At 45.9% G+C, this 20,031-nt stretch overlaps 4 protein-coding genes across 4 annotated transcripts; 1 reads left to right on the top strand and 3 right to left on the bottom strand.

Moving 5' to 3' along the window:
* Positions 1 to 971: 971 nt before the first annotated feature.
* LOC137918012 (indoleamine 2,3-dioxygenase 2-like) lies at positions 972 to 4,727 on the bottom strand. Its single transcript, XM_068760755.1, has 10 exons — positions 4,531 to 4,727; positions 3,058 to 3,153; positions 2,866 to 2,985; positions 2,372 to 2,490; positions 2,239 to 2,253; positions 2,046 to 2,145; positions 1,797 to 1,914; positions 1,673 to 1,724; positions 1,437 to 1,585; positions 972 to 1,345 (listed from the first exon to the last, which is right to left on the bottom strand). The coding sequence occupies exons 1-10, from the start codon at positions 4,621 to 4,623 to the stop codon at positions 972 to 974; spliced, it is 1,236 nt and encodes a 411-aa protein (XP_068616856.1). The 5' UTR covers positions 4,624 to 4,727.
* A 318-nt stretch (positions 4,728 to 5,045) lies between these two features.
* On the bottom strand, positions 5,046 to 8,023 carry LOC137918011 (indoleamine 2,3-dioxygenase 2-like). The gene is made up of 10 exons (XM_068760754.1): positions 7,925 to 8,023; positions 7,122 to 7,217; positions 6,930 to 7,049; positions 6,436 to 6,554; positions 6,304 to 6,318; positions 6,130 to 6,229; positions 5,903 to 6,020; positions 5,774 to 5,825; positions 5,538 to 5,686; positions 5,046 to 5,446 (listed from the first exon to the last, which is right to left on the bottom strand). Exons 1-10 carry the CDS (start codon positions 8,015 to 8,017, stop codon positions 5,046 to 5,048), a joined length of 1,263 nt encoding a protein of 420 aa, XP_068616855.1. The 5' UTR covers positions 8,018 to 8,023.
* Positions 8,024 to 8,438: 415 nt separating this feature from the next.
* On the bottom strand, positions 8,439 to 11,351 carry ido1 (indoleamine 2,3-dioxygenase 1). Its single transcript, XM_068760753.1, has 10 exons — positions 11,259 to 11,351; positions 10,535 to 10,630; positions 10,343 to 10,462; positions 9,849 to 9,967; positions 9,716 to 9,730; positions 9,523 to 9,622; positions 9,296 to 9,413; positions 9,167 to 9,218; positions 8,931 to 9,079; positions 8,439 to 8,839 (listed from the first exon to the last, which is right to left on the bottom strand). Exons 1-10 carry the CDS (start codon positions 11,349 to 11,351, stop codon positions 8,439 to 8,441), a joined length of 1,263 nt encoding a protein of 420 aa, XP_068616854.1.
* A 2,377-nt stretch (positions 11,352 to 13,728) lies between these two features.
* On the top strand, positions 13,729 to 18,713 carry LOC137918216 (rho-related BTB domain-containing protein 2-like). Its single transcript, XM_068760978.1, has 10 exons — positions 13,729 to 13,790; positions 15,249 to 15,450; positions 15,604 to 15,707; positions 15,801 to 15,986; positions 16,064 to 17,004; positions 17,089 to 17,207; positions 17,344 to 17,494; positions 17,575 to 17,663; positions 17,989 to 18,094; positions 18,508 to 18,713. The coding sequence occupies exons 1-10, from the start codon at positions 13,729 to 13,731 to the stop codon at positions 18,711 to 18,713; spliced, it is 2,166 nt and encodes a 721-aa protein (XP_068617079.1).
* The last annotated feature ends 1,318 nt before the right edge of the window (positions 18,714 to 20,031 follow it).

Below are 20,031 nucleotides of genomic sequence, written 5' to 3'. Positions count from 1 at the left end.
GCAAACAAAGCCTCAGAGGGAAAGGTCAGGTTCCAGCTTGTCAATGTTTTAAGTGAGGCAGAAGCATTTTAACTCGTGTGAATTCCACACCTCTTCAAATTGCTATTATCAATAATCATTACAATAATTGTTTTTTTAGAATAGCTTTGGTTATAATAATGTTAGATCACCACACATATATTGACTGCCCTCTACTCAAATCATTCTAAAAATCTGTTTCCTTTGTCCTTTGCTTTGGTTTACTTTAATATTGTAATATATATATTTTTTAATGATGATTTCTGATAGCTTTTTGGGACCTTTCCAAAAAAAAATACTTTTTTTGTAACCTCAGTAGCCTCAGAAGTAACGGGTCAAATTACAAGCTGCAGAAGGAAAAAAATTCCAAACTTCATTTGACCCGGATCTCAAAAGCTGCAGGCGTTTTGCATGGACTGAATGATATCCAAATGTTCTGTAGATCTGTGGCTCTGGAGCAGATGTTCGATGCATTTTCTGTTTTCCAATTCAGTTTATGACGGAAATAGTGGTTGAATTTAACAAAGAATATCGGCACTGGTTCAAGTTGTGGTTTGGAATGAATGACCAGCCTCACTCTTAGGTTTGTTTAAAGACACAAAGCTACATATAAAGCGACAGCATAAACCTCTGGTGGTTCTACAGGACCATTATCCCTTTACCCATGGGCCGTGTAAAGACCCAAACCCAGCCCCTCGCTCTTTGGCTTGCTCAGTGGTAGCGTGGGTTCTCTCCAGGTTCTCCAGCTTCTTCCCACCACCAACAACATGCAACTTTAGGTGAATTTGACACGAAATTGTCCATAGGTGTGTATGTGTGTGTGTGTTTATGTGAATAGTTGCTGTAGTTGTCTGTTGAACTGGCAGATTGTCCAGCCTGTACCCTGCCTCTTGCCTGTAGACTTCTGAGATGGGCTCCAGCACGACCCACGATGAATGAATGAATGTGGTCAATCATTGGTTACTTGTCTCAGGCATAAAGGAGTGTTTTGTTTCATCCCTAACAGTCTTTAGGAAGGACATCATGTCAGTGCCGCCGGTGCCTTTAATCTCTAACTCTGCGGGTGGTTTGTTGGTCATTTCTCCCTTGTTCCGCCCACAAAGTTGTCTCGCTTTAATTGAAGGTATAATGACAAAGCGACTGACTAGGTTAATATGCTGGTTGCGAAAGGTCAACAGTTTTGTGACACAGTGGGTAAAGGCCTTGTTTAGCTCCTCGTTGGCCTGCTGCTGGACGAATGACTTCAGCGAGGGTTGCTGGGAGATGTCTTCGATAAGTCTCCTGTGTGGTGGTAGCATGTAGCTCCTCATGCTGGCTAGGAAGGCACCTAGGTAAGGGCAGCGTTACCACAGTCAGTCGTCCTCATGACTCTCTGGCACTGTTGTAATCAATCCATTTAATAAACTCAGCCATCTCACCGCCGTGTCCTTCATGTTTAACTCCCAGAAGTTCATCGAAGCAGTGCATCACGCTGCTCTGTGCGGCGCTCCCACCTGAATACTGCATCGGTTCTGTCTGGACTCCTTCATAAACGAGACCGTTTGGCAAACAGCAGTTGTCTTTCCACCTGTTTGTGGGCACAAGCGAAAAGTTTCAAAATCAGGCTTCACTTAACAAATAACAGAAGTCCAATAAAATAGAGACACTTGTCTACCCAGACAGGACGATCCTCAAAGTACCATAGAAGACTGAGGGTTCCACGTGTGCTGCAAAAAAAAAAACCCACACACATTAAACAAAAACCTATTTCCAGTAACAGGATATGTCTGAGCGATTACCATGCATCAGTTTGAGTCCATCCGTCATGTCCTGGATCGACTGGCTGATGACCTCCAGGGCTCTGGTCACAGCCTCAGCGTCTCCAACCCTGACGCCATTGATCACAGTGGGAATGTCCTGCAACACAGGTCCAGCGTCCATGGGTTTTCTGTAGCGTCTTGAATCATTTTTTATGGTAACTTGTATAGTTTCGGCCTTCAATTGAAGTAGAATCACAAAATAGAGCGTGAAAATTCACTATATTTCACCCTCAATGCAGGGACTGCAGCCATCTCTATCATGAGTGTAACCATGAAGAAGCCTCTGGCGCTGTCTCCACCAGGGAAGTTAAACAGCAGCTCCAAGTTCCTGCATGATGCAAGCAACATTTTGTTATCGTTGTTGTTGTATAGTTCATTTTACACAGTATGTTGACCATAATTCAAATTGAATTGTCCTTACTCGATGGTCAGAGGCCTGAAGCAGGATGCATAAAATTACATGTGGGGGTGGGGGGGCGGGAGACAAAACGGAATTAGATTTAGAACGTTTTTAAAGGTCAAGCAAACCACCTACTAAAGATAACTAGTCTTACCCCTCTGGATCCTTCTTTCTGTAGTTTGTCAGAACTATATCTGCGTGGGTGAGGATTGGTGGAAGTCCTAAGCGCTGCGATACCTCCCAGAAGGGGATGGCCAGATTACATGGCAGCATCTGACAGCAAGATAGTTTTAGGATAGAAAGTCATGCATATAAATTTAATATAATGTAATGTCACCAGAGGTCGCTGTATATTCAAAAGTACATGTGCTGCTATCGAGCCGTTCTTGTTTTGTCAGTAACCCTGCAAATCTTCTAACTCTACCACCATGACATGTTTTGTGAAGGCTTTGCTTAACACAGTAATACTTTATTAAGTTTTTCTCTTAAAAAAACAAAATAAACAAACAAATTTCTGAACTTAAAGTGGCAATTTATTTAAACTTCATTTTCCAGTCTAATGAACCTTTTTTTTCCCCTGTAGCCCTGAGCCTCTCCCATCAGGGAATGCAGTATGAAAAGCCTTTGAACAGACAGAAAGAGAGAAACCTCTACTGGATCGTCCTCCCCCTCCTGCCAGGTGTAGCCTGCAGTCATGATGCTCAGAGCCAGGTGAGCCAGCCTGAACTCACGGTGGTTCCTCAGAAAGCTGCTGCTCAGCAGCGGCATCTGAACAAGCGGAATATTAACACTAAACGATTGCTGCATGAACATGTTGAAATGTATATTGACTTGACTCGCCTTGTTGACATGCGAACGCAACTCATGTGTCTCCACAAGCTGTGGGACGCGTAGGGCAACGTCCATCCATGGCTGGTAATACGCTGGAAGCTTGTCCTTCGAAAGGCAAAGCACAGCCCATAAAGACAGTCCATCACAACGCGTGTCTGAGGAGGACATTGCTGCTGTGTCAAAGGAAGCTACGTTCGGGTCAAACAGTAGTAGGAACAGCACACGCCATGACCCCCCCGCCCCAGCCACCACTCTGTCTCTCTTTACTGTCATTGGTCTTTGACTACAGGCCTTTCTGTACAACATCTCAATTGTTCCTCGTGCTGTGTTCTTCTGGACTGAGGCTTCAGACATTGTTCCTGGAATCTGCTGGAACCACACCCCCAGTTTGGGGGGAAGGGAAGGGGGGGGCACTGCCCCAAGTTCACCGACTACCAGAGGAACCACATCGGCTTCAACCTTCCACATCTCTTCTGGCTGTTCTTTAAACTCTTGGTGCTTCTCAACAGTTTCATATTTTCTTTTTGTTGGCGTGTACCCGTTTTGTTCAATGATAATACATTTTAATTAAAACTAATCTAATAGGAAAATAGGGGACCTTTTAGAATTTATTCTACCGGTAAGGCTATTTACACAAATTAGTATTTCAGCATAGACTAACAATGTCAAAGTTCAGCTTCCGCCCAGTCTCTCCTTCTGGACTGATACCGCATCTGTCTCGAGTTCCGACACACTCTTCAGCTGCTAAATTATGATTCACATTAAAAAAAAAAGAGAAATGATTCAAAATTGTTTCAATTACCAGCGATGTGCTTCTGACGCGTCCATTCCATTTCTAACCGCTTACTCCGTTACCGGGTCGCGGGCCAAGCTGGAGCCAATCCCAGCAGTCAATGGGCGAGAGGCAGGGGACACCCTGGACAAGCCGCCAGTTCATCGCAGGGCAACACAGAGACAGACAACCAGCCACACACACACTCACACCTACGGGCAATTTAGTGTCACCAATCAGCCTAGGCTGCATGTCTTTGGTGGTGGGAGGAAGCCGGAGAACCCGGAGAGAACCCACGCAGACACGGGGAGAACATGCAAACTCCTCACAGAACGGCCACAAGCCGGAGACGAACCTGCGACCATCTCGCTGTGAGGCAACAGTGCTTACCACTGCGCCACCGAGCCGCCCCCTTCTGACGCGTCCAGAATAATATATTTAATGTTGATCAAATTAAGTCTTTTCATATGTAAGATTAGCTGTTACTTAACATCACGTTTAGAGAAAATTTCAGAAACTTTATATCCCTTGTTATCACATTTCATTATGATCAATTGTGTGAAAGGTAAATTTAAGAAACTTCAAAATGGTAGAAAACTTATGGAAGGAACTTTTATTTTCGGTGGCTCAGCCCTGAATAACTGAAGGTGTGCTTGTCCCCTAAAGAACCCTCTTTAGGGGTCAAACCAAATTGCCCATTTTCTACTTACCAGAGGATCAGGGAGGACGAACCCAAACTCTTCAGAGACATGGTAGGGGTCCAGAGAGAAAATACATTTGGAGTCTGATTCTGGAGCAGCCATGGAAATGACGATCTGAATCCACAGATGGTGACAGTCCTCTGAGTGCCTGAATGGTTGAAGAGTTATAAAGATCTCTGCATTCCGGCTCAGAGTTCACTTGATTGCTGTTGTGGTGAATGACAAGCAGTTCATAGCATCTGCTGTTTCAGGATTCTACACAGAATGTCCCGAGCCACAGTTTGTCAATCAGTAATCAGTATGCTCATCGGGTCAACACTTCCACCACCGTCCCAACAGTAGAGTTCATTGCACGTTTGGTTACTGTTGAGACAGACAGCTGGCAGATCAACACATAAAAAAAACTCACATTCTATGAGCTCCAATCGTAACATTTTAATAGAAATTCCAAAGATTACATTTACATCCAATTTTATGTCTTCTACTCGGTCCACATACTGACATCAAATTCACGATGAAATGTCTCATTTATCACGCTCTGTTCTTTGATGCGTTTCTTCATTTGTTGCAGGCGGTAAAGTCTGTTTAGTTTCATCCCTGACAGTCTTAAGGAAGGTCATGAAGCTGCTGCCTCCAGTGCCCGACCGTTCCAACGCTACGGGTGGTTTGGAAATTAACTGCCCCTTGCTCTGGGCGCGAATTTGTCGAGCACGGGCTGCAGGTATAATGACAAAGCGACTGACTAGGTTAATATGCTGGTTGCGAAAGGTCAACAGTTTTGTGACACAGTGGGTAAAGGCCTTGTTTAGCTCCTCGTTGGCCTGCTGCTGGACGAATGACTTCAGCGAGGGTTGCTGGGAGATGTCTTCGATAAGTCTCCTGTGTGGTGGTAGCATGTAGCTCCTCATGCTGGCTAGGAAGGCACCTAGGTAAGGGCAGCGTTACCACAGTCAGTCGTCCTCATGACTCTCTGGCACTGTTGTAATCAATCCATTTAATAAACTCAGCCATCTCACCGCCGTGTCCTTCATGTTTAACTCCCAGAAGTTCATCGAAGCATTGCATCACGCTGCTCTGTGCGGCGCTCCCACCTGAATACTGCATCGGTTCTGTCTGGACTCCTTCATAAACGAGACCGTTTGGCAAACAGCAGTTGTCTTTCCACCTGTTCGTGGGCACAAGCGAAAAGTTTCAAAATCAGGCTTCACTTAACAAATAACAGAAGTCCAATAAAATAGAGACACTTGTCTACCCAGACAGGACGATCCTCAAAGTACCATAGAAGGCTGAGGGTTCCACGTGTGCTGCAAAAAAAAAAAAAAAACCCACACACATTAAACAAAAACCTATTTCCAGTAACAGGATAGGTCTGAGCGATTACCATGCATCAGTTTGAGTCCATCCGTCATGTCCTGGATCGACTGGCTGATGACCTCCAGGGCTCTGGTCACAGCCTCAGCGTCTCCAACCCTGACGCCATTGATCACAGTGGGAATGTCCTGCAACACAGGTCCAGCGTCCATGGGTTTTCTGTAGCGTCTTGAACATGAATCTATTTTATTGTGGTGACTTTTATAGTTATAGGGTGAAAATAGAGTATATCTTCACTTTCAATGCAGGAACTGCAGCCATCTCTACCAGCATGGTAACAATTATGAAACATCTGGAGTTGTCACCACCTGGGAAGTTAAACAGCAGCTCCAAGTTCCTGCATGATGCAAGCAACATTTTGTTATCGTTGTTGTTGTATGTTGACCATAATTCAAATTGAATTGTCCTTACTCGATGGTCAGAGGCCTGAAGCAGGATGCATAAAATTACATGTGGGGGTGGGGGGCGGGAGACAAAACGGAATTAGATTTAGAACGTTTTTAAAGGTCAAGCAAACCACCTACTAAAGATAACTAGTCTTACCCCTCTGGATCCTTCTTTCTCCAGTTTGTCAGAATTACATCTGCGTGGGTGAGGATTGGTGGAAGTCCTAAGCGCTGCGATACCTCCCAGAAGGGGATGGCCAGATTACATGGCAGCATCTGACAGCAAGATAGTTTTAGAATAGAAAGTCATGCATTTAAATTTAATATAATGTAATGTCACCAGAGGTCGCTGTATATTCAAAAGTACATGTGCTGCTATCGAGCCGTTCTTGTTTTGTCAGTAACCCTGCAAATCTTCTAACTCTACCACCATGACATGTTTTGTGAAGGCTTTGCTTAACACAGTAATACTTTATTAAGTTTTTCTCTTAAAAAAACAAAATAAACAAACAAATTTCTGAACTTAAAGTGGGAATTTATTTAAACTTCATTTTCCAGTCTAATGAACCTTTTTTTTCCCCTGTAGCCCTGAGCCTCTCCCATCAGGGAATGCAGTATGAAAAGCCTTTGAACAGACAGAAAGAGAGAAACCTCTACTGGATCGTCCTCCCCCTCCTGCCAGGTGTAGCCTGCAGTCATGATGCTCAGAGCCAGGTGAGCCAGCCTGAACTCACGGTGGTTCCTCAGAAAGCTGCTGCTCAGCAGCGGCATCTGAACAAGCGGAATATTAACACTAAACGATTGCTGCATGAACATGTTGAAATGTATATTGACTTGACTTGCCTTGTTGACATGCGAACGCAACTCATGTGTCTCCATAAGCTGTGGGACGCGTAGGGCAACGTCCATCCATGGCTGGTAATACGCTGGAAGCTTGTCCTTCAAAAGGCAAAGCACAGCCCATAAAGACAGTCCATCACAACGCGTGTCTGAGGAGGACATTGCTGCTGTGTCAAAGGAAGCTACGTTCGGGTCAAACAGTAGTAGGAACAGCACACGCCATGACCCCCCCGCCCCAGCCACCACTCTGTCTCTCTCTTTACTGTCATTGGTCTTTGACTACAGGCCTTTCTGTACAACATCTCAATTGTTCCTCGTGCTGTGTTCTTCTGGACTGAGGCTTCAGACGTTGTTCCTGGAATCTGCTGGAACCACACCCCCAGTTTGGGGGGAAGGGGGGTCACTGCCCCAAGTTCACTGACTACCAGAGGAACCACATCGGCTTCACATCACATATATATTAAAAAAAAAGAAATGATTCAAAATTGTTTCAATTACCAGCGATGTGCTTCTGATGCGTCCAGAATAATATATTTACTGTTGATCAAATTAAGTCTTTTCATATGTAAGATTAGCTGTTACTTAACATCACGTTTAGAGAAAATTTCAGAAACTTTATATCCCTTGTTATCACATTTCATTATGATCAATTGTGTGTAAGGTAAAATTAAAAAACTTCAAAATGGTAGAAAACTTATGGAAGGAACTTTTATTTTCGGTGGCTCAGCCCTGAATAACTGAAGGTGTGCTTGACCCCTAAAGAACCCTCTTTAGGGGTCAAACCAAATTGCCCATTTTCTACTTACCAGAGGATCAGGAAGGAAGAACCCAAACTCCTCAGAGACATGGTAGGGGTCCAGAGAGAAAATACATTTGGAGTCTGATTCTGGAGCAGCCATGGAAATGACGATCTGAATCCACAGACGGTGACAGTCCTCTGAGTGCCTGAATGGTTGAAGAGTTATAAAGATCTCTGCATTCCGGCTCAGAGGTCACTTGATTGCTGTTATGGTGAATGACAAGTAGTTCATAGCATCTGCTGTTTCAGGATTCTACACAGAATGTCCCGAGCCACAGTTTGTCAATCAGTAATCAGTGTGCTCATCGGGTCAACACTTCCACCACCGTCCCAACAGTAGAGTTCATTGCACGTTTGGTTACTGTTGAGACAGACAGCTGGCAGATCAACACATAAAAAAACTCACATTCTATGAGCTCCAATCGTAACATTTTAATAGAAATTCCAAAGATTACATTTACATCCAATTTTATGTCTTCTACTCGGTCCACATACTGACATCAAATTCATGATGAAATGTCTCATTTATCACGCTCTGTTCTTTGATGCGTTTCTTCATTTGTTGCAGGCGGTAAAGTCTGTTTAGTTTCATCCCTGACAGTCTTAAGGAAGGTCATGAAGCTGCTGCCTCCAGTGCCCGACCGTTCCAACGCTACGGGTGGTTTGGAAATTAACTGCCCCTTGCTCTGGGGGCGAATTTGTCGAGCACGGGCTGCAGGTATAATGACAAAGCGACTGACTAGGTTAATATGCTGGTTGCGAAAGGTCAAGAGTTTTGTGACACAGTGGGTAAAGGCCTTGTTTAGCTCCTCGTTGGCCTGCTGCTGGACGAATGACTTCAGCGAGGGTTGCTGGGAGATGTCTTCGATAAGTCTCCTGTGTGGTGGTAGCATGTAGCTCCTCATGCTGGCTAGGAAGGCACCTAGGTAAGGGCAGCGTTACCACAGTCAGTCGTCCTCATGACTCTCTGGCACTGTTGTAATCAATCCATTTAATAAACTCAGCCATCTCACCGCCGTGTCCTTCATGTTTAACTCCCAGAAGTTCATCGAAGCAGTGCATCACGCTGCTCTGTGCGGCGCTCCCACCTGAATACTGCATCGGTTCTGTCTGGACTCCTTCATAAACGAGACCGTTTGGCAAACAGCAGTTGTCTTTCCACCTGTTTGTGGGCACAAGCGAAAAGTTTCAAAATCAGGCTTCACTTAACAAATAACAGAAGTCCAATAAAATAGAGACACTTGTCTACCCAGACAGGACGATCCTCAAAGTACCATAGAAGACTGAGGGTTCCACGTGTGCTGCAAAAAAAAAAAAAAAACCCACACACATTAAACAAAAACCTATTTCCAGTAACAGGATATGTCTGAGCGATTACCATGCATCAGTTTGAGTCCATCCGTCATGTCCTGGATCGACTGGCTGATGACCTCCAGGGCTCTGGTCACAGCCTCAGCGTCTCCAACCCTGACGCCATTGATCACAGTGGGAATGTCCTGCAACACAGGTCCAGCGTCCATGGGTTTTCTGTAGCGTCTTGAACATGAATCTATTTTATTGTGGTGACTTTTATAGTTATAGGGTGAAAATAGAGTATATCTTCACTTTCAATGCAGGAACTGCAGCCATCTCTACCAGCATGTTAACAATTATGAAACATCTGGAGTTGTCACCACCTGGGAAGTTAAACAGCAGCTCCAAGTTCCTGCATGATGCAAGCAACATTTTGTTATCGTTGTTGTTGTATAGTTCATTTTACACAGTATGTTGACCATAATTCAAATTGAATTGTCCTTACTCGATGGTCAGAGGCCTGAAGCAGGATGCATAAAATTACATGTGGGGGTGGGGGGGCGGGAGACAAAACGGAATTAGATTTAGAACGTTTTTAAAGGTCAAGCAAACCACCTACTAAAGATAACTAGTCTTACCCCTCTGGATCCTTCTTTCTCCAGTTTGTCAGAACTATATCTGCGTGGGTGAGGATTGGTGGAAGTCCTAAGCGCTGCGATACCTCCCAGAAGGGGATGGCCAGATTACATGGCAGCATCTGACAGCAAGATAGTTTTAGAATAGAAAGTCATGCATATAAATTTAATATAATGTAATGTCACCAGAGGTCGCTGTATATTCAAAAGTACATGTGCTGCTATCGAGCCGTTCTTGTTTTGTCAGTAACCCTGCAAATCTTCTAACTCTACCACCATGACATGTTTTGTGAAGGCTTTGCTTAACACAGTAATACTTTATTAAGTTTTTCTCTTAAAAAAACAAAATAAACAAACAAATTTCTGAACTTAAAGTGGGAATTTATTTAAACTTCATTTTCCAGTCTAATGAACCTTTTTTTTCCCCTGTAGCCCTGAGCCTCTCCCATCAGGGAATGCAGTATGAAAAGCCTTTGAACAGACAGAAAGAGAGAAACCTCTACTGGATCGTCCTCCCCCTCCTGCCAGGTGTAGCCTGCAGTCATGATGCTCAGAGCCAGGTGAGCCAGCCTGAACTCACGGTGGTTCCTCAGAAAGCTGCTGCTCAGCAGCGGCATCTGAACAAGCGGAATATTAACACTAAACGATTGCTGCATGAACATGTTGAAATGTATATTGACTTGACTCGCCTTGTTGACATGCGAACGCAACTCATGTGTCTCCATAAGCTGTGGGACGCGTAGGGCAACGTCCATCCATGGCTGGTAATACGCTGGAAGCTTGTCCTTCGAAAGGCAAAGCAAAGAGTGCACTGTAACACCGTAACACTGAAAGCCTCAAAGCCTCAATCAGAAGACATGGATGAACGGAGACGTCCACATCGCTACTTCAGGCACATGGCACCGCCTTTAGATTTAGACAGATCTAAAATGAAAAATGGAATTTGACGGGCTCAATCTCAAGCAGACAGTTGAGGAACACTTCAACAACTCCAACCTTGATGGTTGCATGTGCAGGGCATCCAGGCCAATCCTTAAACAAGACTCCTCCGCCAACCACTGAGTTTCAGGTCAAACAGGCTCAGGAACAGCTTCCCTCTATCAGGGATCAACTCTATGACATCACCAAACTGGCATTTTCAGATGTCACACTCACTGTTATTTCACGTCATGTTAAAAGAACAGTTCAGAAACTTTCCATCCCTTGTTATCATATTTCATCACAACTGCTTTGTGTGTAAGGTCAAATTCAGAAACTTCAAAATGCTAGGGAAGAAAACTTTTTGAATGGACTTTTGAATGAATTTTACTATAGGGGACCTGATACATATATAACCCCTTAGATGAGGTGACTTGGTTCTGGAAAGAACTGAAGGTGTGCTTGAGGGTATCAAATTGTCCATTTTCTACATACCAGAGGATCAGGGAGGATGAAGCCAAACTCCTCAGAGACATGGTAGGGGTCCAGAGAGAAAAGGCATTTGGAGTCTGATTCTGGAGCAGCCATGGAAATGACGATCTGAATGCACTGCCAAGAACGCTGAACGGGCTGGCATGGATTTAAAATGCACAGGCACAGACTGACGGTGGAGCAACAGAAGGGTTTAATCCCCAAAGAAAGGTTCAGTACACAGGAAAGGTATCCATATAGTTAAGCAAAAGTCAAAGTCAAAAATCAGGCAAAGGTTCATGAACGAGACTATGGCTATGGCGTGAGGAAAAAGGCTGGAACGTGACTGTGAGGTTCAACAAACTGCCAGAGGACTCAAGACAGAGGGAGGGCTAAGAAGGCATACAAGAAAATAATAATACAAGTAAAAGCACGAACACGACATCCACAGACAGCAACAATCCTCCGAGTGCCTGAAAGGTTGAAGAGACGTTAATATCTTTACATTGCAGAGGTCACCCTACAATTCATATCATCTGCTTTTGCGCAATTCTGCACAAAAGGTCCCCAGCGACACTGGGTAAATACTGACATAGCCATCCAAACGGTAGCCAGAGTTCACTTTGCATTGATTATCTCCAGTGAGACGGGACAAAACACACAAAAACAAGTTCTCTGAGTTCCAAAAGTAACATTTTAATATAAATTTTAAAGATTACATTTGCCTCAAATTTTGTGTCTCCACATATTGACCTCAAAATCTTGATTGTCTCTCTAATTTGAACTATACGTTATCATCATGGGCTAGTGGCATAGTGGATATAGCGCTGTTGCCTCACAGCAAGGTACCGAGTTCAATTCCTCTGGTTAGTTAGAGCTACTCCACATGCCAGCCACAACAAGCACACAGGAAGTCTTAAAACTCATTCGCTAGGTCGGGGATAGCAGAGGAGGCGACAACGGGCCGCAGATCAGCAGACTTCTCTCATAAAATGGGGCTTTAAACACACAACCTCTTGCCCCCATATCCCACAAGTGAGAGATTGTGAGATCATTTGAGCTGTTTAAAGACATTTGGTCTGTTCAGACGTCAAAAAAGAGGAGGCGGAGAGCAATAAAGACAATATTTGACAATCACACAACCGTTTTCTCTGAGACTGCACCTTTACCCGCCTTCCGGTATTAGAGGACAAATCTTTGAACTTGAAGGTTTCGAGTACTGAACATTAAGTCAAGTAACTAGAACATGGCTTGAGTCCAGTAACACAGTAAACTGCATGTGTGTGAAAACAAGCATTTCATTGAAGCGGCTGCTCGATATGATTGTTGTACACATGATCATAAAGCCTCGATTACTTCAATGAATCCACTACTGCCTTAAGCAAGGCAGTAGTGGATTAAAGATTTCAACTTGGGACTGCATGGTCTCATTACCATCAGTCAGCTTGCTGAAGGCGTGTGAAGCGATCGCCTGCCAACATTCCTGCTGACGAATGAGAAGGTAGTTTAGACTGGCAGCCTCTCCTGGTGGAGAAGATGGAGCATTAAATATGTTATCTATCTATCTATCTATCTGTCTGTCTGTCTATCATCACAGATGATCTGAACAAGGTCATGTATATTTTCTGATAAACATATGATGATTGTATGACATAAATTTATAATGCACTGTAACTATCTTGTGAGTAATGCATCAATCTAAGTGAATCCTGGTCAATAATCATCAATGATCATCTAAAATTAAAGGCAGGAAGTGATTCAATATCAGCAAAAACTGGAACAATGACAACGTTCTCACCAGGAAGAGGGAAGAGAGAGGCGCTTGTGTAACTTTGAAAATTAGAGCGGAGACTTTATTCATTTTTAGGAAGACAAAATGAGACGAGCACACAAAAACATGAAAACTAGTTACACAGATGAGGGTGGATCAACTTCTGGTTGGTTCCCTGATCAAATCAAAGAAATGAATCCCTGCTGAGTCTCACCTGCAAGTGACGTTTGCCCTCCGCGGAGAGAACATTACCAATTAAGCGTAAAGGAGCTGATCGTGCGCGCTGAATTGACCCACACGCGCACAACACAAACACACTTTACACTACAGTATAAAGTACGTGACGCACAATCCAGATTGGTTTAATAGATGAATACCTGCGCTGTTCACGAGCTGCGGAATAGGAATTACGCGACTTTAAAGTGGATCAGCGCGCTGCAGCACTTTGAATGGCCCCTTTCCGCCGGTGCGTCCGCCTATTATTAGCTACGGAGGCCTGACGGGGGGGGGACCGGACCGGAGGTGATTCCGTGACGGTCAGAGCTGCTGCGCGCTGCAACGCGCCGACGGGCTCCGGGCCAGAGCCGCTATTTCTGGCACGATGCGCTCGGACTTATCGCGCTGATCCAGTGGACCTTGACCGACGCATCTATTCCCGAGCCCCCCCCCCCGCCTCGAAGATGAAGTTGAGCTCGAGCTGCCGTCAGGTGGTAGCCGCATCCGATGGAGCCGCGCTCTCCGTCGCGTTCATCGCCCAGCCCCATGCAGCACTTCCTCGGGTTGCGGTAAGAGGGATCCATTCTGGGAATATTGTTGGTGTTGTTGTTGTTGTTGTTGTTGTTGTTGTTTTCCTACCCGCTGGCTGTTTGGATGAGCCAGATAAACCAGCTCAAGAATCAGCGACTGGGTGGGGGGGGGGGGGTTACATAACGCGTAATGCAGCAGAGCCTGGCGCGAATGTTCGGTCCTCCCGGTAGGAAACGCACAATTGAATCATATTTGTTGCGGATGGAAAGCTTATCTGCAGGTGACGTAGTCGGGAAGTCGCTTTATACAGCAATATAATAATAATGCGTAATTTCGAGAGTTGCGCAGCGTCGACTGCGCAATAATAGAGGCGGTGCATCTTCCTATCGTCGGGCCTCACCTAAAGTCGCGCTGTCTTATATGCATCAGCCTTATTATAGGAGAGACTCTATACGGGATGCAGATTGAGTGATCAATGAAAGGCTGTTTTTATGAATGACGTCACACACGAGTAGTAATCTTTATGCTGCATCAAAAATATCAAAGCCAAATCGGGCTCCTGCTTTCTGATTGTAACAGAAACACAAACCAGCTTGTGCACGGATAACAGAACGAGCAGTCGGTTATTTTCATCCATGCAGCAGGTATTTGGAGTCCCGACCAGGAAGCACCAGAAGCATCTGATCTGACCTCCTTCATGAGAAGCTGGCTCAAATCTTAGAATCCACATGAACAAGGAGCCCCCTGAGTGGGGCGGGGGGCTGTGACTCCCCAGAGCAGCAACTGTCACTGCTTTGATGAGGCTTTGGGCTTTTGAGCGTGCAGAGGGGGGCACAGTTATTAAAGGCATTTTTGTTGAAGAGGAAAAATGTGTAAGAAGCGGGTTACTTGTTTCAGACTGACACTCACAGACACAGGATGCAGTTCCCTTGGAAACCAGCCTCCTTTCTTCATCAGCCACCATTTTATAAGACAGAAATAGCCTATTCACCTGATCTCTCTCTCTCTCTCTCTCTCCCTCCATTATTATATACTTAAACATCAAGGACAAGGAAAGAATAGGGCAATTCTCCTACTTGTTGTGATTTGGCTCCCGGTTATGAGGATTGATGAATGTGCTGACTGATTTGTTTACGGAAGCATCACCATATCGTTCTCTTTTAACCCCTCGTATATGAGCATCTTTACCTTGCCGTGCACGATTTGTTCAAAGTGCTAAGCCAAATGTTTTCCAGTGGTAAAATGGTGCCGAAACAAGCATCCCCTCTTAATTTTCTTGTTGCTTTAAACTTCCTTTTTGCTATTTTATGGATAAAGACGGACTTGTGAATGGGGCACGTGGAAGCCCTCTGCAGACAGAGCAAGCGGCGCAGAGACAGAGTCGTCACAGCGTCTAATAACCTCATTGATTCCTGCTCCTGTCGTGTTCGGGGGGGGCAGCAGTTTAGGATTTCAAGCGCTGATGCGGCTTTCTGTGCTTCTTTATCCCTCCACAGGTCCCACTTGACAGATTCTGATATGGACTATGAGAGGCCAAACGTTGAAACTATCAAGTGTGTGGTGGTGGGAGACAATGCCGTCGGAAAGACCCGCCTCATCTGTGCCCGGGCCTGCAATGCCACACTGACTCAGTACCAGCTACTCGCTACCCATGTGCCCACAGTCTGGGCGATTGACCAATACAGAGTATGCCAGGAGGCGAGTATGCACACTTGTCATGTTTTAATATTTCCTGTACGTTTTTTGACATGTCATTGTGTGTTTGAGTTCAGTAAATGAAGCCTTTAGGTCCGTATAGCACATTAATTTACTCAATAGATAAATAACGCCTAATCTGCCGTCTCTGATCAGGTATTAGAGCGCTCCAGAGATGTTGTGGACGACGTCAGTGTGTCCCTTCGCCTCTGGGACACGTTTGGAGACCACCATAAAGACCGGCGCTTTGCATACGGCAGGTTAGTGCACGTGAAATGTCCCTCCCGTCCACCAGCATTTTGCTCACGAGAGGTGCTCGCGTGAGGAGAATTTGTCCCGCGTCTTCCCTTCAGGTCTGACGTGGTGGTGCTTTGCTTCTCAATCGCCAACCCCAACTCCTTATACCACGTGAAGACCATGTGGTACCCTGAGATCAAGCACTTCTGTCCACGCGCTCCTGTCATCTTGGTGGGCTGCCAGCTGGACCTGCGCTACGCCGACCTGGAGGCAGTGAACCGGGCGCGCAGGCCGTTAGCGAGGTGGCGAGGCTTTTTTATTGTTGGAAGACGGAGATTATTTATTGCTTTTTAAAAGTCTTTTCCTTTCTTTTTTTCAGACCCATTAAATCCAATGAGATTCTCCCTCCAGAGAGAGGCCGGGAGGTGGCCAAAGAGTTGGGCGTGCCGTATTACGAAACCAGCGTAGTCGCTCAGTTTGGCGTCAAGGACGTCTTTGACAACGCTATCCGAGCCGCGCTCATCTCACGCCGCCACCTGCAGTTTTGGAAATCTCACCTCAGAAACGTGCAGCGGCCTCTCCTTCAGGCGCCCTTCCTCCCGCCGAAGCCCCCCCCACCTATAATCACCGTGCCGCCTCCTCCAACCACCACGGAAGAGCATCCAATCGGCCTCCTGGAGGACCCGCACTGCGCCGACGTCATCCTGGTTCTGCAAGAGCGACAGAAGATCTTTGCGCACAAGATCTATCTGGCGACGTCCTCCTCAAAGTTCTACGACCTCTTTATCATGGACGCACACCGCGAGGAGACGGAAAGGCCCACCCGTGGCCCCCTCTCTGGCCGGGAGCTGCTGATGCGCGCCGCCAGCTTTGACGTTTGCGAGAACAGCGACGACGGCGACAGAGCCAACCTGAGGGCCTGCACCAGTGACGGGACCTTGAAAGACTCTGACGGGTGCAGGCGGGGGAGAATGCTCTCCTCCTGGAGCCGGGCTTTCGTCAGCATTCAGGAGGAGCTGGTAGACGACCCCGTGACCTACAGTCCCCGGCCCATGACTGTTGTGCACATGGATCAGTCCATGCAGCTCGGCCCTTTCCGTGCTGTACTCCGCTACCTGTACACCGGCCAGCTGGACGAGAACGAGAAAGAGCTGATGCCCATCGCTCACATTGCTGAGCTGCTGGAGGTCTTTGACCTGCGGATGATGGTGGCAAACATACTTAACAACGAAGCCTTCATGAACCAGGAGATCACCAAAGCCTTCCATGTTCGGCGCACAAACAGAGTCAAAGAGTGCTTGGCTAAAGGCACCTTTTCCGGTGAGTGAACAGGCGCGCTTGTTCTCGAGTGCTCGCCGCCCAGATGCCAGCGATGCATTGCCGGTGTCTCCCCTCTGTCTGCAGATGTGGTGTTCAAGCTAGACGATGGGACGATCATGGCCCATAAGCCTTTACTCATCTCCAGTTGTGACTGGATGGCAGCCATGTTTGGCGGGCCTTTTGTGGAGAGTTGCACCAAAGAGGTCAGAGTTTATTATAGGCTCTGCAATAAGAGCTTGAGTGATTTATTCCCTGTAGGTCATAATTTCCCAAGATGCATCAAAACCCTTCGCCCCGCCTCCCGTGCTCATGACGGTGTTGCGTGTTCCTGTTTCTAAGGTGCTGTTTCCCAACACAACCCGTAGCTGTATGCGGGCGGTGCTGGAATATCTGTACACAGGGCGCTTCTGTTCCCGGCCTGACCTCGATGCGATGGAGCTCATTGTCCTTGCCAATCGTCTTTGCCTCCCTCACCTGGTTGCACTTACAGGTATTAATTATACTGCATCTATTTATTATTGTCGACATTAGGATTGCGTTACACAAAGCTATCGTGTCTGTGTCTTTCAGAGCTCTACACTGTAACAGTATTGACGGAGGCAGCTATGATGGGGGCCGACATTGATGGGGACGTGCTTGTGTACTTGGATATGGCTCAGGTAGTGACACTCATCATCCATCACTCAGCAGGAATGGCACTTAATGCTCTGACATGATAAAGTGGGATTCAGGATTCTTCTCAGGGGAAGTTATTCTAGAGGCTGAAATTAAATTTGCATTCAGTGGGTGGAGCCAAATCAGCCCAAGGCTTTTTTCCTTTTTTTTTGGAGACGTTAGGGTCCTGTTAAATCGGCATTAAATTGCTTTTTTCCCCAGTTAATGCATTACTGGCCGATTTAAGTTTAATCAAGCCTTGAAAACCACATCAATGCAGCAACCGTTGTCAAACAGGACATGACTAATAAAGATTTTGTATGTCGACAGTTCCACGGTGCCCAGCAGCTCACTGGATGGTGCCTTCACCACATCTGCACCAACTACAACAGTGTCTGCCGCAAGTTTCCCAGAGACATGAAGGCCAAGTCCACAGGTAACTCGAGTCAAATAAAAACGAGTACAACAAGTTCCCAGTAAAGGTGGCTGATTTAAATACGTCTCAATAAACAGATTAAACTCAGTGAGTCTATTCCCAAAAATGGCACGCATCAAAAGCTAAATAGCTGCCGGCACCTGCTTTATATGATTAAGGATGCCTAAAAATGAATCGTTTTCACAGACGTTCTATTAGTTTGATCATCAATTGAAAATCTAGTGGTTCTTGGAGTTCTCTTTTTTAATAAAAAAATATGCACATTTCATTCAGCTTAATTTCTTCCCCTCTTATATGTGCTGCACTTTCTAAATCGGACTACGTTGACATGCAGACTACACGTGTGAGAGAGAAGAAAATGAGCACCGACGTCACACTTTCCTATTTTCTCCAAACTGTTCATTTCAACCCAGAGAACCAAGAGTACTTTGAGAAGCACCGCTGGCCGCCTGTGTGGTACCTGAAAGAGGACGACCACTACCAAAGAGCGCGCAGAGAGCGCGACAAGGAGGACTACCTGTACCAGAGACGCCAGTGCAAACGCAAATGGCTCTTCTGGAACCTTCCGTCTTCGCCCAACTCACACTCGCCCTCCTCTGGATCTTCTGCCGTCATATGACCGACGGGTAAGGCCAGATCCACTGCGAGACTCTGCTGCCTAAATATGCTCCAATTATTCAGGCGCGACTTTTCTTCTCTCGGCTGTTTGCCCTTTGCAGACAAACGCCGCTTCTCTGGGAGTGCAGGATCATCTCAAAACGAGTCCCTTAGATATTTAAGCTTCGTGCCCTCAACCCTCAGTGGCGTGCACCTTCACTGACAAATGGCACATTGTAACTGGTGCAGATAGCAACTCATGCTGGTTGTTATATGCCCCACCATCTGAGTTCTGCATTTAAAAAATAAAGAATAAGACTCTGCTGGCACAGAACATTCCAGCTCAGAATTCTCTATCATCAGTTAACCTGAACTGACAACCAAGTGCTGCTTATCAGCTGCAACAGCCAGCGACCCAACCCAGAACTCGGTTCCTCAGAGATATAACACTTTGCCTTTAAGTGTTTGTACAATCTAACAAAACAGTGCGATCTCATCAACGGGACTGAGCAAGTGTATAGAAATCACTTCGAGAAGTTATTTCAGTGCAATCCACATCTGAGCATTTTGTGTGTGTGGTAACAAACGGTGCGACTCGGGACATACTAAGCATTTAGTATTGTTCTCGTGCTATTTGTGGGCTCTCGTCACCAAAGGGCTTTAGTTTAGAGGATTGCATTCAGTGACTTGGGATACAAGAGAATCTCAAATTGCTATTATTTCCCATGCGTAGCTTGATGCCGCATATTTTTTTCCATCAGTTTTTCCCATCGTCCCCCACTGCCATCCTGGAAAGCAACACACAATTCATCTGAGAGTCCGTGGACAAAGCGACCACCAGCCCTTGTTGGCAGTGCGTCTGAGGCCTCTGTCATTGAAGGCAGTTTTACCTTTATTGATTTGTCTTTTATCAATCGGAGGATGCCCCCCCCCCTGACTGATTGCACTTGGCTGTGTAAGACTTGCATTGAGAAGACGCTTCCTCGTGTCAGGGTGAAGTCATCGTTAAGCTCTGCACACTTCTGGAGTGCTTTCTTGGACTCTTCCCCACAGAGACCCACACAAGAACCTCCCGTAGCGGCGTCCGAGCGATTGGAACTACAGACAGCGTGGTGTCACGGCGAGCTGTAAAGAAAGGAACTGGGAAGGACACGAGACTGTGACATTTCTCTTTTTTGCTAATGCTATTGTTATGCACACATCACATTACATGTATAGCATCATGTGTAAGATTATCATCTACTGTTGTACTTGATTGTAGGATGGATTTGTAAGCACGGTGCTCAGCGATGCTGGTTCGTGTTGTAAATTGTATAGAATACCTGATGAACTGCAAGCAA

Source organism: Brachionichthys hirsutus, chromosome 4 (genome assembly GCF_040956055.1).
Source record: "Brachionichthys hirsutus isolate HB-005 chromosome 4, CSIRO-AGI_Bhir_v1, whole genome shotgun sequence".
In the NCBI taxonomy this organism is placed as follows: domain Eukaryota; kingdom Metazoa; phylum Chordata; class Actinopteri; order Lophiiformes; family Brachionichthyidae; genus Brachionichthys; species Brachionichthys hirsutus.
The sequence above is the reverse complement of the archived record's forward strand: the minus strand, read 5'-3'. Positions and strand labels throughout refer to the sequence as shown.

What these genes read in the sequence shown, in the direction of transcription:
- LOC137918012 (XM_068760755.1), bottom strand. Translation starts at nt 4,623, where the DNA reads ATGGCTGCTCCAGAATCAGACTCCAAATGTATTTTCTCTCTGGACCCC. An exon ending in TCGTCCTCCCTGATCCTCTG is followed by an intron (nt 3,154 to 4,530) that starts GTAAGTAGAAAA and finishes TGCCTTTCGAAG; the next exon opens with GACAAGCTTCCAGCGTATTA. An exon ending in CTGCAGTCCCTGCATTGAGG is followed by an intron (nt 1,915 to 2,045) that starts GTGAAATATAGT and finishes CCTGTGTTGCAG; the next exon opens with GACATTCCCACTGTGATCAA.
- LOC137918011 (XM_068760754.1), bottom strand. Translation starts at nt 8,017, where the DNA reads ATGGCTGCTCCAGAATCAGACTCCAAATGTATTTTCTCTCTGGACCCC. An exon ending in TGCGTTCGCATGTCAACAAG is followed by an intron (nt 7,050 to 7,121) that starts GCAAGTCAAGTC and finishes CCGCTTGTTCAG; the next exon opens with ATGCCGCTGCTGAGCAGCAG. An exon ending in TAAACATGAAGGACACGGCG is followed by an intron (nt 5,447 to 5,537) that starts GTGAGATGGCTG and finishes GCCCTTACCTAG; the next exon opens with GTGCCTTCCTAGCCAGCATG.
- ido1 (XM_068760753.1), bottom strand. Translation starts at nt 11,351, where the DNA reads ATGGCTGCTCCAGAATCAGACTCCAAATGCCTTTTCTCTCTGGACCCC. An exon ending in GGGAGGACGATCCAGTAGAG is followed by an intron (nt 9,968 to 10,342) that starts GTTTCTCTCTTT and finishes TCTTGCTGTCAG; the next exon opens with ATGCTGCCATGTAATCTGGC. An exon ending in TAAACATGAAGGACACGGCG is followed by an intron (nt 8,840 to 8,930) that starts GTGAGATGGCTG and finishes GCCCTTACCTAG; the next exon opens with GTGCCTTCCTAGCCAGCATG.
- LOC137918216 (XM_068760978.1), top strand. Translation starts at nt 13,729, where the DNA reads ATGGAGCCGCGCTCTCCGTCGCGTTCATCGCCCAGCCCCATGCAGCAC. An exon ending in AATACAGAGTATGCCAGGAG is followed by an intron (nt 15,451 to 15,603) that starts GCGAGTATGCAC and finishes GTCTCTGATCAG; the next exon opens with GTATTAGAGCGCTCCAGAGA. An exon ending in TGTACTTGGATATGGCTCAG is followed by an intron (nt 17,664 to 17,988) that starts GTAGTGACACTC and finishes GTATGTCGACAG; the next exon opens with TTCCACGGTGCCCAGCAGCT.